The sequence below is a fragment of the Delphinapterus leucas genome, chromosome 15, assembly GCF_059928025.1.
Source record: "Delphinapterus leucas isolate spDelLeu-1000000601 "Yukka" chromosome 15, BTC_Dleu_Yukka2, whole genome shotgun sequence".
NCBI classification, from domain to species: Eukaryota; Metazoa; Chordata; class Mammalia; order Artiodactyla; family Monodontidae; genus Delphinapterus; species Delphinapterus leucas.
Window position 1 is genome coordinate 52061370 of NC_143143.1, and position 17491 is coordinate 52078860.

The 17491-nt window shown below is 39.3% G+C and overlaps 1 protein-coding gene across 1 annotated transcript in view; it reads right to left on the bottom strand.

Annotated features, from left to right (window-relative positions):
* PLCB1 (phospholipase C beta 1) overlaps window positions 1-17491 on the bottom strand; it is a 682471-nt gene that overhangs the window by 440476 nt on the left and 224504 nt on the right. Inside the window, exon 3 of the mRNA XM_022556517.3 lies at window positions 7787-7855. Within this exon, the coding sequence (XP_022412225.1) occupies window positions 7787-7855 (69 nt within the window). The remainder of the gene's footprint in view (window positions 1-7786; window positions 7856-17491) is intronic.

The window sequence follows — 17491 nt, forward strand, 5'->3', positions numbered from 1 at the left end:
AACTGAGTGGAAAGAGAGAGAAACCTTTATTTTGTTGTGTAAAGGGTTTTCTTATTCTTTAGTAAACCTCAAATATCTACACCAAATTTTATGACTGCGGCTTCACACAATGGTGAAATCTGTTCAAAGTCAGGGAAATAGCTTATAATCAGCAAAGGGGGACAGTAAATAAAGCACAACTCCAGTACTCATGGATGATTCATTGAAACCACTGTTGTATAACGTCCAAATAACAGCTCATTATGAGATTTACATATTGGCATCCAGATTCTATGATGAGCTATTGAAGATTTGACAGCCCTTAAATAAATAACCTATTTGATGCTATTGATATAGGGAAAACATTTAAAGCATATATAAAATGGTATCTCAATAAAGTTACAAGTATGTAAAAGTGAAAAAAAAAAAAAGACTAGAAGGAAATTCCACCATTTTACCCAAATGACAACTCCCTCCTTCTTGAAATACTTTTTTAGGTGTCCAAGATATGCTCTCTTCTGATTCTCCTCCCTCCTCACTGGCTGTTCCTTCTCAGTCTCTATCTCTCTTTTTTTTTTTATTGTGGCAAAATATATATACCATAAAATTTATCATTTTAATGGTTGTCAAGTGATGCAGTTTAATGACATTAATTTAGGTTGTTGCACAATATTACCACCATTTATCTACAGAGCCTTTCATCGTCTCAAACTGAAACTCTGTCCCCAGTAAACAGTAACTCCCCCTACCCACTACCCCCAGCCCCGGAAACCACCATTCTCCTTTCTGCTCTATGGATTTGAGTACTCTAGCTGCCTCATATAAGTGGAATCACATAATGTTTGTCATTTTGTGTCTGGCTTATTTCACTTAGCATACTTTCTCCTAGGTTTACCCATGTTGTAGCCTGTGTTAAAATTTCATTCATTTTTAAGGCTGAATAATATTCCATTTTATGTATCTAGTACATTTTGTATATCCATTCATCTACTGATTGACATTTGGGTTTTTTCACCTTTTGGTCATTGTAAGTAATGTTACTATGAACACGGGTATACAAGTATCTTTAAGGTTCCTGTTTTCCATTCTTTGGGGGAATATACCAGTCTCAGTCTCTTTTATCGGTTCCTCCTCATCTCCTCAAAGTCTAAATGCTGGAGGTCCCAGGGTTTAGATATCAGAACTTTCTTGGACACCTACGTTCCTTAGGAGACCTCCCTTGGCCTTGAGCTTTAAAGAATCAAAGTTATTTATAACTCCATGGCCATTTCCTCTGACCTCCAGATTTGTAGATCCAAATATGATATCAGATAGAAGTCTAATAGGCATCTCAAACTTTAAATATCCAAAAACCAAGCTGAATTTTTCTGTTTAACTGTGCTTCTTCCTTCCCATCTCAGGATATGGCAACTCAATTCTCCCACTTTCCCAGGTCAAAGCACTCAGAGTTGTTCTTGAATCCTTTCTTTTCCCCATACTTCCCATCCAATGCATTGACAAATCCTGTGGTTCTGCCTTTAAAACATATTCAGATTTTGGTGTTTTTCTACACCTTTTGGTCAAAATTCATCATCAACACTGACCAGGATATTTGCAACAGCCATTTAGTTGGTCTCCCTGCTTTTTTCTTTGTCCTCTGTGGTCTGTTCTCAAGGCTGTGGCCAGTGATGCTTTTAAAAGCTAGGTCAGATCTTTGTCTCTCCTTTGCTCAGAACATTCAGATCCTTTCCCATGTCTCTCAGAGGAAAAGACAAAATCATCAGCATGGCCTACGAAGCCCAAAATAATGTGGCCCTCAGCCACCTCTCTGACTTTCACCTTTCTTTGCTGCACTCCACTGTAGCCACACTGACCTCATATTTGGTCTTCAAATATGCCAAACTTGTTCCTACCTCAGGGCCTTTGTTCTTGCTGTGCCCTCTCTGCCTGGAATGCTTCTCCTTCTCTTAATTCATGTCTCTGCTTATATGATCTCATCTTATCAAGAGAACTTACTCACTAGGGCTCAATAAAACAAGAAGCCTCTTTATCACTCATGGTCTATGGTCTCCTGTCCTTGTTTTATTTGTCTCTGTGGGACTTATCAGTTATCTGTTTCCCTCACCCAGAGCGGTGCTGGAGGGAGCCTGCTCACAGGGCTGAAGGCTGTGGTGCACACTGCTTTCCAACTCTCGGTGATGTCAGAGTGTGGTTTGAAACCCATCAGGTTCGGAATATTCACCCAAAGGAAACCAGGAAACACAACAAACCAGGGGTTTCCTTCCCTCCTTCCCTCCTTCCCTCCATCTCCCTTCCTTCCTTCTTTCCTTCCTTCCTTCCTTCCTTCCTCCCTTCCTCCCTTCCCTCCTTCCCTCCTTCCCTCCTTCCTTCCTCCCCTCCATCTCCCTTCCTCCCTCCTTCCTTCCTCCCTTCTTTCTCCGCTCCCTCCCTTCCTTCCTTCTTCTTTCTTTCTCTCTCTTTTTTTGAAAGTCAGTTTACCACTACCACCTCTTCCCTACTCCGAAAAGGAATGTTAGATGAGAACAGAGTTATTTGTCTTTTTTGTTCATTGCTGCTTTCCTAGTGCCCAGAACAGTGCCTGGCAGAAACAGGTACTCAATGTCCATTTGTCAAAACAATGATGAAATTGAAAAGCCATCATTTTTATATAAGGATTAGGAAAACAAAACCTGATCAGCTTTTAAAATTTAGTTTTACTCTAATCTACCTTATGTGATTGTGGTGATATTATATACAGATTTCCCCCATTATCGAAAAGTAGAGCATCCCTGTGAAAGTTTTCACAAGCTGAAATGGCATAAAGTGAAGAAGCAATTACCGTAGGGCACATCTTGCTAAGGGAGGCACAAAATAAACTGAGAAAAAGCACAGATGCTCACAGACACGGCACAAAGCTGGGGTGGCTTGATGCTGAGTACCGTTCCCAGGAAAGGAGCTTGGCGGTGCCCCGCTCAAGGCTTACCTCTAGAAGCGCTCCTCCGCCGCAAACAAAAGCTGAATGCTATTTTTCTGCTTTTCCCCATGTTTTGTAAAAGTGAAAATCCTCTTCAGATTTCTTTCATTTATCTAAAACACATACTAATGTAGCCCTTTCGAAAAAAATGCAGTGGTGTAAAGTGAACTTTCGAAAAGTAGGGAGTACCTGTACCACCTAGAATTTAATTGTGACCTGGATATATACAAGGTATCTGTGTTCAAATTAATATCACACACTTGGAATACACTGCCTTTTACCGATAGGAGGAACTAGGTAATTGTCAGTTAAGCAAAAGAAGCAGTTTTCTTTGCACAAAATACAGTTTGAAAGTACTACCATAGACATATTTTTCAGTGATGCTGCTGCATGCATATGGAGACTTGATCATGGACTAAAACCTGGGAGGGCCTCTGTAACTGTGGTATTACTCCCTCAGGAATCCAAAGCAATCCTAGAACTTTCAAGAAGTTCACATGAAAAATTTGACATGTCTTTCTTCTTTTCTTTTCTTTTTGTTTGCATAAGACCTTATCTTGGTTCAAATGTTACCTGACTTTTTTTCTTAAGTTCACCTGATTTGCTATGACCGAAGTAAGAAGTTTTAGGTCATGTAAACCTGCTGGACATGTTTTATAATCTGTAAGATGGAGTGCCTTGGCTTGATTAACTGCCCTTAAAAGTTGGAATCAATACTTAACAAGACTTACACACCTAAAATCCTGTGCTTCCCCGACACCCATTTCATAGATGAGGAAGTAGAGGCACAGATAGAAAGAACAACTTAAGCTCGTTAATGGCAGAGTGGGCAACCAAAACCACATCTCCACTTTCTTAGTCCCATCTACTTTTCAACATTCCTAAGGATGAAATAATTCCTAAGAATCCTGAAGATAAAGAAACTATCTTTATCAGAAATGCATTCAGAAATGCTGCTGAAAACTTTCTGGGATAGCCTATAGAAAAAAATACACTTCTTGTTGTGTTCTAGAACATACACTCACACACACACAAAAGAGTATCAGAAAACTTGCTCTGCACAAGACACTGATATTTTTCATTCTAGTTAGGCCTAATTCATTTTGTTAATGCTGTGCCACTAACAGATCAGAAACCACAGTGATAAACACTCCTTTAAAAAGCAAAGATCCTGTTGAAATGAAGATCCAGAGAGCATGTGTATATGGCATAGACAAGATGTATATAACACAGAACCTTTCTCTTTACATGTGCTTCATAAACCTGGGGGCGGGAGGGGGGATGGCAAGGTAGGGAAGGTGGAAGGGGAGACGAAGGAGAGAGCAAGAAAGGAAACATAAATACATTTTAGATTTCAAAGGATAAGATTTTTTTAGTGTGATTTTTCCTTTTGGATAAAAATCTCCCAATTTCTCTCCAGTGAGAAATTTCAAAACTGATAACTTGAACAAAAGCTGTGTACAGAAAAGCAGATCTGGAATCGTATGCATTGCGTTGGGAGTCTACATTTAAAATTCATTAACGGGGCAACACGTAGAAGCTTTTTCATGTCCTGTAAATGTTATTTCAAATCACAGCAGGCATAGAAAACAGTTCATCTTCAACTAGATTGTGAATTTTTATATAATGAGATGCTGTGAAAAACAAAAATAATATGAATACACAGATAAATATTTGCAGGGTGCCTGGGTGTTTTGATAAATAGTATCTGCTCCACACATGTTCCGCCTTCCTCTCTGATCTATAAGCCCCCGCAGAAAGTCTTCCACTCAATCTGTCTTCATATTACATTGCCTTCTTGTCCTAAGTCCCCAAGCTTTTCTCACTCCATACTGGTTGTATGTAATTTGTAATTACAAATACTTTGTAATTGTCCTGCTGCTTCTGTTCTAGCCAACACAATGGTCCCCTCTTATTTAGTTTTCCTCCTCCGGTCCATATGCCCCCTTCTATGAGGTGGCTATGCTGCAATCATTCTGGAATACTCTGGAAGAAACTAGCTTCTCTTTTGGTCCCTGCCACATAGAACTGCTGCCACGTGGGAAGCTGGGAGCTGCCAGGGATGGTGTGCAGAGGTGGCCACCATGGGGACCCTGAGGATGGAAAGGGAATCCCTTCCAGCACCTTGGAAGCCAGTTTGGTGAGAGAAAGAGACACCTATTCTTTGGTGACAATTTTTTGAGCAGCTGAATGTGACTTCATCTAAACCCAGAAATTCCACTGAATTGTTCAATACATTCCAATCATTTTTTAATAAATTATCTTTTTATTTATCCAATTCAAGCCAAGGTTTTCTTTTGCAACTTAAAGATTTTAGAACTGGCATTAATACCTACTTCTTTCTTGCCTGTCCATCCACCAAGCCCCTTTCAGCCAAGCCCCTGCTCCAATCTCTCTTTATAACAGCAACTTTTCCAAGCTGAGTGAAATGAATCTGACTTCCTGAAAATCTGAATTGTAATTTTAATAATAATAAATACAAAAATAATGATGATAATACCAACAACAGTGGCTACTACTGAATGGGTGCTTACTATATAGTGGTGATGAGTTCAGGCAGCAGTGTTCAAATTTTGTGGCAAATTTACTTTTCAAAACCCTGATGCCACATTGCACATTTAATTAGATTCTTGTAGCATCTCTGGAAGTAGACAACAAGGATCAGCCTTTTTTTAAAGCTCTCCAGGTAATTCTACAAGCTCTTAAATTTGAGAACTTCTCTGCTAAATCTTTGCCAATGAATTATTTTATTTAATCCTTACAGCAATGATATGAAGTAGTCATTTATTATTTGTAGCATTAGTATTAGTATTATCACTATTTAGCCAGCGAGGAAGAAGTCTCAGGAATTTCACACAGGTAACATGTGACAGAATCCGGCTTTGAAAATATTAAAATAGATTGAGGTGCTTGAACCCCAGCAGGGAATAGGAAGTGAAAAAAAACCAAGAACATGGATAATCCACAGAGAAAGCAAATCTTAGTGGAAAAAAACAGTAAAAGCCAGAGCACTCTGAGTGTTGAAATCTGTCCTCAATAGAAGCCTTTTAGAATCTAATAGTGGTTTATCAACTGAGCAGAGCACACACCCTAGTTCTGTTCATTTCTCATCATTCAACAGACATTTATCAAACCACGTACATAAATGAAACACTTAACTGATAAGCAGGCTGTGGGCTGCAGTAGAAGAGTCAAGCCTGAAAGCAAGTCTCCATGTGTCAGAAGAATTGACTTGAATTCCCTAAGTCCAGAAACAAAGGGGGTCTGATAGAGGGTAGGCAACTGTCTTTAACCAATATTGACAATGAAACTTCAAGTTAGGCCAATAAACTTGCGTTGAAAGACAAACTTTATAACTGTTATCAATATAGTTCTCGGAACTATCCATAACAGGCTTACATGAAACCTGGCTGAAATGTTATTGAGAGAAGAAGAAAAAAATTTGTTTTCTACCCTGAAAATTGAACAATTTTGAATCATCAACAAAGCATTAAAGATGATAAGCTTGATATAAAACCAAAAGACCAAACCAATGAAATATCATTGTATTACTAAGAGATGAATGTAAATAATGGGCCGTTTTCACATGAAACACTTATAGAAACCCTCTTGAAAATAATTCTGATTTTTCTCTCTTTTCATTTTCCACATTTTCCTGTAGATCATCTTAACCCCTTCAGCAATAAAAGCAGTATTTGCCTGTTTGCTCTATGACAAAATTTGCCAGCAACTACTGCACTGTTAGGTATCTGAAGAATAATCATTGTAGGTGACTTTTTCCCTTCCTGCATCTCCACAGCAACAGCTAATTTTTGATGTCAAAGAAAGTGTTTTGACTTTTTAAGGAATAAAACAAAAGTTGCAGGCAGATACTCAAATAGAAAATCGCTAGTTTTATATCAATTATGGAAGGAGGCAAGAGTCCCTGAATGGCACCTGTACTTCCCTATTTGCCAATATTCTCTGTGCTACAGAAGAAGTCTTTAAAGTACTAAAATTTAAATAAAGAGCAGTTTCCCACTTTGATGGCAAGTCAACACATCTTGCTACTATACCCTACCAGACAATCTAAATTTTTAAAATATATGTATGTTTTATTCAATAATTTTTTTTGGCCATACCGCATGGCATGCGGGATCTTAGTTACCCGACCAGGGAATGAACCCATGCCCCCTGCAGTGGAAGCACAGAGTCTTAACCACTGGACAGCCAGGGAAGTCCCATATTCAACATTTTTAAACCATCTTCCAAAACGAAATAAACTGCAAACACTGCTTTAGATATTTCTTCAGTAAGTTTTTCAAACCCAAGCTAGTTGACATTCCACATAACTGATCCCAAAGTCTGCGGGTGTTCACTAGGAACATTTGCAGAAAGATCTGACACTCTCTGGCTTCATGGATGGAATGATTCCAACTGCAAAGCATTTGAGCTAAAGGGTCTTGTTTATCTGTCTAAAAGGTTAGTTCACGTACGCTCACGAGGCTCAAGGAATTTTTCAAATTTTTAAGCACTTTTTAAGTACTTTTTAAGTACTTTTAAGCACGTTTTGAATATTTAGAATTACCCAGTAACTTTGGCATTGTTTTTTTTATTTTTTCCAAAACAAAAATAAGATTCGAGGGCATAAAGCAAGCCCCATGTCCAACTGCCTCTATATTTGCTCGTTGTTTCCGTCTTTTAACAAAAATGGTAGTGTTTAGAGCATACTGGTCTCTGAAAGGACTGGCTGTTTTATTGCGTTTTATAACATCTACAACAGAGAAACTTTTAACTGGGGCAATTAATTGATACCAGGACACAGCTAAATAATCAAGGCAGCAGCTGGTGTGCATACTACACTCCACTTCCTACCTTGGGAGCCTTGGCGTGTTTCCCACATCTGGCATCTTTGACAAGGCTGAGATCTAACAGCTCCGTCTCCTGGAAGGCAAAAATGTGAAATCGTTAAGCATACACACAGATCTTTTTTCTTTGTTTTATAGCATTGACATCACTTTAAAAAATAATATTATCTTAAGACTTGCCTGAAAATTTCTCTGCTGTTGGGATATTTTTCCTCTTACATGCATTGCCTATCGATCAAATTGGAATGGAAACAAAAAGATAGCTACCTGCTAGTTCTTCAGTTTTATATATATATATGTCATAATACATTTTGAAATGTATAATATGTATGGTTTGGGTCCCCAGCCTATCCTACAAGCCATTCCTAAGTCATGATGAATCAGGCCTTCCTGTTCCCTTGTTGAAAAATAATCCTGAGAGTCACTCTGAGTGTAGGTGAGGATTTGTGAGCGGGGTGGGGGATGAGGACGGGGAAGTGGAAGGAGGTGCTCCCCTCAGCTCACAGGATACCCAGCCCACCTGGCCAAGGTAAAGACGCAGACCTGCCTCCCCTACCTGCACCCCAGCCTTTTGCACACATCCCTTATGCCCTGATCTTTTCATTTATTCATTATATATTATTGAACACCTATAACATGCAAGTTACTCTAGGGTACAAGACATATAAGATATGGCTGCATAGGGGCTTCCCTGGTGGCGCAGCGGTTGAGAGTCCGCCTGCCGATGCAGAGGACACGGGTTCGTGCCCCGGTCTGGGAAGATCCCACATGCCGCGGAGCGGCTGGGCCCGTGAGCCATGGCCGCTAAGCCTGCGCGTCCGGAGCCTGTGCTCCACAACGGGAGAGGCCACAACAGTGAGAGGCCCGCATACCGCAAAAAAAAAAAAAAAAAAAAAAAAGATATGGCTGCTTCTCTGGATGGACCTGTGGAGTAAAGTGTACACATAAGACAAGGGAGACCATGCTAATGCCAACTTTAAAGTTAACTGCTGGGGTGTGGGGGGGGGGGTGCGGTCAACAGAGAAAAGATCATTTTTCCCTGAGAGGCTCAGAAAAAAGTCTGTGGAGCACAGAGAAGAGAAGTGGGGAGGGAAGGGGCTCACCCAGCTGTAGTGTACCACATGAGCAAATATCCAGACAAGAGAGGACCAGAGGTTTGGGCAGAACCTTGAGGTCTTCATGGCCCTTAGTGCTCAGAGCAGGAGAATAATGCATGGGAAGCAGGTGGGAAGAAGAGGGGGATAAGGGGGCATCCAAGAGTGAGGAAGACCACAAGGGAAGGCACAGTGGCAGTGGGGGAGGGGATCCACATGGCCGACATTCAGAATTCCATATGCTGAACATATGAAGAAAAATCATGGGAGATGAGACCAGAAAGGGATTTGGGCAAAAGGATGGAAACCCTGAAAGTCTGGCTAAGGGCACTGAGCCATGAAATTTGGGACACACACGTCACCGAGTTATCCGGTGAACTCTGTCACCAGCTAGATGAGACTGTGGTGCAATAAGCAGAGCCATCCAACCTGTTTTCTAGAGAAGGAGCCAGTGGGATTCAGGCATCTACTCCCATCTCCCAGCGGGAGGAACTGCATCTGGACAGGAGTGGCTATAATTTCTCATAGGCCCCAACATCTACAAGGACTGGCGCCATGGGTTCCCAGACAATTCCTTCAAACAGCTGCCCCTGATTCCAAATGTTTGGTGCAAAATGGTCTGATTATTTTCCTGAACCTAAGGTTGATTTCATGATTGCAGCATAATAAGGGTCAAAGATGAGATGGAATCTCTCCACTGGGGTGCAAACCACACAGCAGGTCCAATAGAACACCTGGCCCCGCACACCTCTCCGTGGGCTGCAGGGAGGACAGGAAACAGCGCCTTCTCTTCTTTTGCTCACACTGGCCTGGTAAGTTTGCTTTCCCCCATTTTAGTGAATTCCTTAAGCCATTCTCTATTGTGCATGACTCTGTGGAAACCCTCCCAAACCCTGGGGTGTGATAGGTAGCAACCCAGCAAGGATCCTGCAAGACAGAGTAGCAGGTGCCATGGTTCCCCCAAGGACGCACCATCCACAATATCAAAGGTCACCTAGTGAGTGTTAGATACCAATGGTATCAACTGCTGGACTCAAGGCCTCACTTAGGCAAATGCATACAAAGCATTCAGATGTGAAGAAGTGGAGCATTTGGCCCAGGTTTCTTCATCTCCATGGCAATGGCAGCAAAAACATTTGCTGAAAGAGGAGTAACAGGAAGAGAACCAAGCTTGACGAAGCTTAATCTAGAAGACCAGAACTGAGTAGAGTGTTGAAAGACAGGAGACCAAATGAGGGTAGAGGTACTGGGGACAAAGATGAGAGGGATGATAAGGAGGTAGAGTTGACTAAAGGCAAGACAGGAGGCATCTACAGCTCTAGGGGTTCCAGCTTCCTCGCTGGGGCTTGGAAGTTTGGGCAAAATGATACTGCATTTTGGAGATGCTGGCTTGAGGGCTTTATCCAAGTGGAAATACCAGTCATTAATTCAGTTGAGCATTACTTATTGAATGCTGCAATGTGTTAGGTACAGGCTAGGTACTGAGGAATGATATCTCAAAATACAAAGAGGAGCTCATGCACAAAGCTAATGATTATACTCTAAAGGAGACATTTCAAAGTGTACTGCAGACATGGACTACAAAGGGCTATGGCGTCTTTTCAGCTGACGCGCAAGGAGGAAAAGGAGTTTGCCAGCCTTATAATTCTGTGTGTTTGGTGGGGAGGGTTCCAGGGAGAGGAAACAGCAGTTACAAATGCACAGGGTCAGGAGTCCTGTGCAGAAAACAAGTCACTCTGGACACACAGCAGAAGCGCATGGAGAGTTATCAGTCACTTCTGAACTTAGCAGTCGTTATCTGCACGTCCTCTTTGTAATTATTCATAAAACACTGACATGTATGTTTGATGGTTTGATGCACTTTTCCATAAACGTGGCATGATGTTTTATATATATGCAGAATAAAAATCACACACACATGCACAGTACATTTACCTAATTGTATAACATTTTCTATTCAAGGAAATTCCAGTTGAATAAACAATAGACTTAAACTTTACTTATTTGTTTTTATACACAAAGCCCAAACTGAGTTCACAAGGAAATAGACCTTAGCAGGCAGCATTCTATAGACTTTTCTATTACAGATCATGAACGCTGTTTTCTACTTCCAGCTCAAGAGGAAACATTCATTTCCCAAGTCACAGGGGGGTAGTTAGCGCCAGCTGCCCTAGGTTTTCATTCTGATACCACAGCGACTCTGGAGCACGTGTAAAATTGTGCATGCAGGAAAACCACCGCAGGGCACTCTCAGTGTGGGTAATGTGGCATAGGAAAGACCCGGGTGGAAATCTATCCACGGACTCATTCGGTTAGAAAGCCATGATTAAAATAGTCTCCCACTTCTATTAACACACAACAGCCACCCCTCTAGGACTTAACTACATCCTATTTGCTCCTCCACTAAAAAGAAAATGAGGAACTCAATGCATGGGACCACAAAAATGTTACTTGTGTCATTAAAACTTTTCTAGGTTAATTTTCTTGTGTTAATAGTTTTAACATCCCATTTGCATGATGAGAAAGCAGGAAAATGGTCCCTTTCTCAATTCATTTAAGAGTTACTGTTTTCCAGTTTACGGGATTTACTATTCCTTTACTCTTTTCTTTAAGAAAGGGAGGCCCCATGATTTTTAAGTGGAAAACCTGGGTTTGAGGAAGGGCCCTAAAATTAACTAGTCATGTATTTGGCCAATTATCAGACCACACTTAGCATTAATTGTATCATCTATAAAATAAGTATGATAATACTTTCCATATCAGTGGTTCTCAAAGGCTGCATTGGAGTCACCTAGAATACCTGTTAAAACATAAATTGGCTGAGCACCATCCATCAGAGTTTCTGGTTCAGTGGGACTGGGACAGGCCTGAGGATCTGCATCTCTCAGGTGATGCTGTTGCCACTGGTCCATGGAGCACACTGAAAAGCACTGATGTACTAATTCATAGGGTTGTTATTATAAGGCTTTTTAGATGAACATGATTGATAAAACTATGCACTACTTATACTATGTTGTATGACGAACTTAAAACAGTCATTTCTTTATATAGGGAACTGTCAAATAAAAATTTTATACCTACTGAATGCAAAAGTGTGCCTAATGGTGAATAACCTAGGCTCAGATTTGACTTAATTAAACATAAACTATCGAATGACAAATGCCACTAACTCCTATTCTAATGTGTTCTTAGCATTAAATTTTACTCTGTAGAATAAATGCCTCTGTTCAGAAATTCAAGCAATCATTGAAATTGTTTTATTTTTGTTGAAAATGCTACACTATATATCTTTTGTGTTATACTTCATAACATTAGAGACATTTAGAAAAGTGAAAGGAGGAAATTTGTTCTCTCTTGCCTCTAAGCCCATCCAACAAGGAAAGGGTATTGGGGTGCCCAAAGCCCTGTAGGCTACCTGAACCAGCAAAGGAAGAATGAACTAACAGAAACCCTTTATTTCCAAGGCCCACAATGGCCCCTGCAAAGCTTGGAGACCACATTCCTAGGACCCCCGATGCATGCCCTGAAGTGTGGATAGATGTGTCTTCTCTCTAGGTCAGTATGGACAAAAGTGAATTAAGGGATTTACTTTTGATAGTTTGAATGAATGATGAGAAAACTGAGACAGACGAGCTAAGGGAAGACGAAATTATCTCTGATGTTTACTATTCAGCAGAAGGATTTCAATCCATCAGCCACCAACACACTGTGAAGTAGATGATCCATGAAATGCACTGAAAACTCAAGAAAGAATACAATTTAAAACTCAACCCTCTTCCAGAATACCAATTTCTGTGCATTGTCACCAAATTCCATTTGTCACCCATTATAATAATGGGCTTCAAGTTCACACAATATATAATCAGAGCAGCGATTACAGTCATAAACATTACACAGGGAAGATATTAATGGCTGGGTATGTATACCTCCCCATGTGGTATATTCATTAAGTTGTTCAACCTCAATTTCCCAAAAGTAGTAGACATTAATATGTTTTATTGACTGCCAACACCCCTAAAATGTCCAATGTTTAAACAAAACAACTTTAGAGTCAGTTAATGAAGTGTTTTATTTTAAAGAGAAGCAGATAAAATAGACTCTTTGTTCCTTAACTTGATTCCACTTCTGAGGGAGTGAAAATGTATTTAGTATACCTCTCAAAAAGTCCTTGCACCCTGTTTCACCTGGTCTCTTGTTGTCTTTGTTCCCTAGCCTCGATTCTTCTCTTTTTTTCCCAGTCTGCAATGGAGACTCAGAGTAGGAAACATCCAAGGAAATGAGATGCCCAGGTCATCAATACCAAGCAGCAGAGAAAAAAGAAAGTTGATACATCTGGATTTCTTTATTTAAGAAATTCTAGGTTTAATATGGTGCAAATTTCATAGAACTAGAAGGCAGAACACTTAAGTTGTCTCTCAGAATTATCATTTGTAACCTATGCATTATTAAGCCAGTTACCACAGATGTCTGTGCCTTGAATCCTTATCTGTCAAACAGAGATGCCAACACCAGCAATACCTTTCTCAGTGGGCTGCTGTTCAATCAACTGAGATATTAAACTGAGATCTCCACTTAGCAAGCAGGGAGTCCTGCATACATATACATCCTTATTCTTGTAATAGTTCCCATTCTAAGTGAAAGGGAAAAGACCCCAGTGGAAAAGCCAAAAATGGATAGGTAAAGCATCTAGAAGAAAAGCACAGAATGCAAACAAAGAAACAAACAAAATGTGATATGAAAATCTAGTACTCCAGAGATAGTTCATAAAACAAAATAAGAGAATAAAGTAAGAGGCAACTTGTAGAGGAAACTGGTTTTACTTTTAATGTCACAGTTAAATGCAAAATATCAATAAGACTAATATTTGAAATGGAGAAAAAGCAATGAACTAGTTCATGTGTTATGAACTGTAACTATTGACAGTTTTGAGCTAATAAAATAAAACTGAAAAAATTACTGTAATGAGATAAAAGTTTCCTATCACTAAAAGAGGCAAAGTCAAATAATATAATTAATAATAACAACAGCAATAATACTTTTAACTATTACCAACAGAGAACCAACCACGTGCCGAGAATTGTAAGATAATTCGTACATATTATCTCATCAGTCTTGGCAGCACCACTGTCATGAGTATTATATTCCTCCCCTTTGCAGATGAGAGAACTGATGGAGACCTTCAGTGACAATTGCTAGTCAGTTAAACAACTGCATCAGGAACCCAACATTTTGCCCACCTGTAGCAAGCCGAATTCCAAGCTGGCCATCACGACTCCCGCCCCTGACGTCCACGCCTCTGTGCAATCCCCTCCCGCTTAGTGCGGTCAGGACCTGCAGCTTGCTTCTAGCCAACAGAGTATGGCAAATGTGATGGACTATTCCTCTCATGACTATGTAACCTTATATGGCAAATGCGAAGGCATCTTGCAGGTGTCATTGAAGTCTCTGAACAGATGACTTAACTTTAACTGAATGAGAGATATCCTGGGTGAGTCTTTCAAAAGAGATCCAGCAGTGAGAGACTCAAAGCAGCAGAGATGCTTACGTGTTGGCTCTGTCCTGTATTGTCTATGAAAAGACAAGTCCTGTAAGAGCTAAGGGCCTCAGTCCTGTGGTGACAAGGAACTGAACTGTGGCAACAACATGAATGAGTTTGGAGGAGGAACTCCAGATCCACAGAACACAGCCCAGTAGACACCTTCACTGCAGCCTGTGAGACCCTAGGCAGGTGAGACCCTAACCCACTTGAAACTGTGAGATAATACATGTGTGTTGTTCCAAGCCACTAAGTTTGTGGTCATTTGTTATGCAGCAATAGATAACTAATACACTACCCCCATTGTTTCCATGTTCTAATGCATTTAATTAAAACGTAAATGACTTTACATATGTTGGCACTCTTCCCAGTATAAAAATGACTGCAACGCTGTCATCTTTTTTGAATATGTCCAACAGGAAACAATTACTGTAATGGAACCACAGACTTTGGGAACTGGGGGAGATTGCAGATGAGGAAACTGAGTGCCAGAGAAAAATATACCCATTGATCAAGATCACTGAGACTTAGTACAGGATAGGAAAATAATTCATATTCCCCCAGACCGACTTTTTTGCTAAAGAATTATTTTTCAGTATTAATAAAATAGCATGAATATTAACTGAGTGGTACAAACAGAAAAAGAACATTTCTTTGTTCATGTACAAGAAAACAAATATCATGATAAATAGAATGTAACAGTAATTTTAAGAGGCTGTGAGGCTGGGTCCCCACAAGGCAATGTGAATTGTATTGGCAAATATCTATTTAACTCCTCCTTCGCACATAACCAGCAAGACAGTTCAGCTCCTGGTTATGCAATAGCCAAATTTCCTCCTTCTTACTTCCTTCCTTAGCGCCCTGAGAAACTTTTATGTATTCATCTAATAATTAAAAGTTGCTTAAGTTGAAAGGTAACGCAGCTGAACATAAAATTATGTCCATAGTACCAAACCTTTTATTAAGATATAATGTTAATAAAACTTAATTCTAACAACATGTATGTTTATAACATGATACATTTATAACTCCATGCATGTACGATTGTGGAAGGAAAAGTTTCTAGACCATATTACTTCAGAAAATATCTTTTAGCAATTTTTTAAAATGATAAATGAAAAACTGGGGAGATTTAAAATAATAGTAACTGGGTTTATTTTAAACTTATTTGGTTATCGTTTTAAAAACTGAGAAAAAAGACTCTATAATCAACATGGAAGATCTATACATATGCTAAAGATAAATTCAGAAGTATAATGAAAGTTGATGACCAATGTTTTATTTTCCTAGTTTGTATTTATTAACAGGCATCTCATGGAGGGATTCATGGCATTTTTATGGACAAATAGTGATATTGCATTTGTTAAAGACTCAGAGTTTGTTTTTTAATTGTATTAGGGTGATAAAGATTGCATTGTCACATTTTTCTATTACGCCTGTGCTCAGCAAAAGTCCTGATTTCAGTCTAATCAGATTAACTAGAAACAGCATTCATCATTTGGTAAATAGTGTCATAATTGTGGAAAACTATCTTTGTGGATATTTTGGGTGAGCATAAAATCCAATCTCCATAAAAGGTCTCTTGAAAAGACATATGGAAATGATATCGATTAATCAGGCAAACAAGCTATTTCCGCTTGAAAAGTCCAGATATTTTAAACATAGCCAGACTTTCCCCTTAAATCATCTAAAATGTTATTTCTGGTCTGCACCTATTTCCCTATGGCTGAACAGCCAGCCAAGTTTTTTTTATCTGGTAGTGCAAGTTGCTTCTAGTCTCTTAATCTTATCCTACTGTAATATTTGAGCATATCACTTATCTGCTTATATGACTTAAATTCTTTCATTTCCCTAGACCAGTAGTTCTTAAAATGTGGTCCCTGGACCAACAGGCTCAGCATCAACATCACCTTGGAATATGTGCAAAATGCAAATCCTCAGGTAATACCGGAGACCTACTGAATCTGAATCTCTGGGGTGGGGTCCAGCAATCTGTATTTTAATTAAACTTCGGGATGATTCAGAAGCAATCTGAAGTTTGAGAACCTCTGTCCTAGATATTAAGGAGAAGACAACAGCTGCGCATAGAGATGGCTAATTCACCAGGGCTAGAACTTGTTGTAGGACATTCTGTAGGATATTGGACAAGCTGCCTAGATCCATTTAAGAAACAATTGCAACAGAATCCTAAAAACAATGAGAGAACTGATAATAAGACTGTTTGAGAAAAGTCTTCTTCAGACTACTGTCTTTATTGGTAGCATCAAAAACTGCTTTAATAGATTAAATAGATTTAATAGATTTTAAATTAAATAATAGATTTAATAGATTTTAAATTAAATAAATATAATAGATTAAAGCAGTGATTTCCTCATTGTGCCCTAGAGCCCAGACAAAGTCAAGGAGAGGTTCTAAAGATGCTTGGCCTATTTCCCGATGTTGTGATTCAACCTTGTGCATGAGACAACTGAGCTGGCAACTGATGTATTTTCTTTTCTTTTCAATCACACAATCATGGAATGTCTGATGACTTCCAAATTATCTGAAGTATACAAAAATGGCATTTATCCTTTCCTTCCCTGGTAGCCACATTGTAATGTCTAACCAGATTGTCTCATTTTTCTCCTTCAGCTAATCATTCCTACATATTATCTCGCATGTTTCTGCCCAGAAGTTTGTTTTTACTTTTCCATGCCTCTCCCAGGGTTCTGGCAACCACAAGATTTTATTTTTTTAAGATTTAATAAATTTTTTACTGCTTAATCAAGGACATTCTAAGGCTTTTTTTAAAACCTGTGATTCATGGAAATTAAACAACGTACTCTTGAACAACCAACCAATGAATCAAAAAAGAAATCAAAAGGGAAAACAGAAAATATCTTAAAACAAGCAAAAATGAAAAAACAATAAACCAGAACTTATGGCATGCAGGAAAAGCAGCAACCATAGGATTCTGATGACCTTTTAATCTCACATGACACCCTGAACATGCAAGGAGTTAATATAGCTTCTAAAATGAGATATTTGAAGTTGACAAGTATGTAATAACGTCATTTTTTTTTTCTTTTCAAAGAAGACTTGC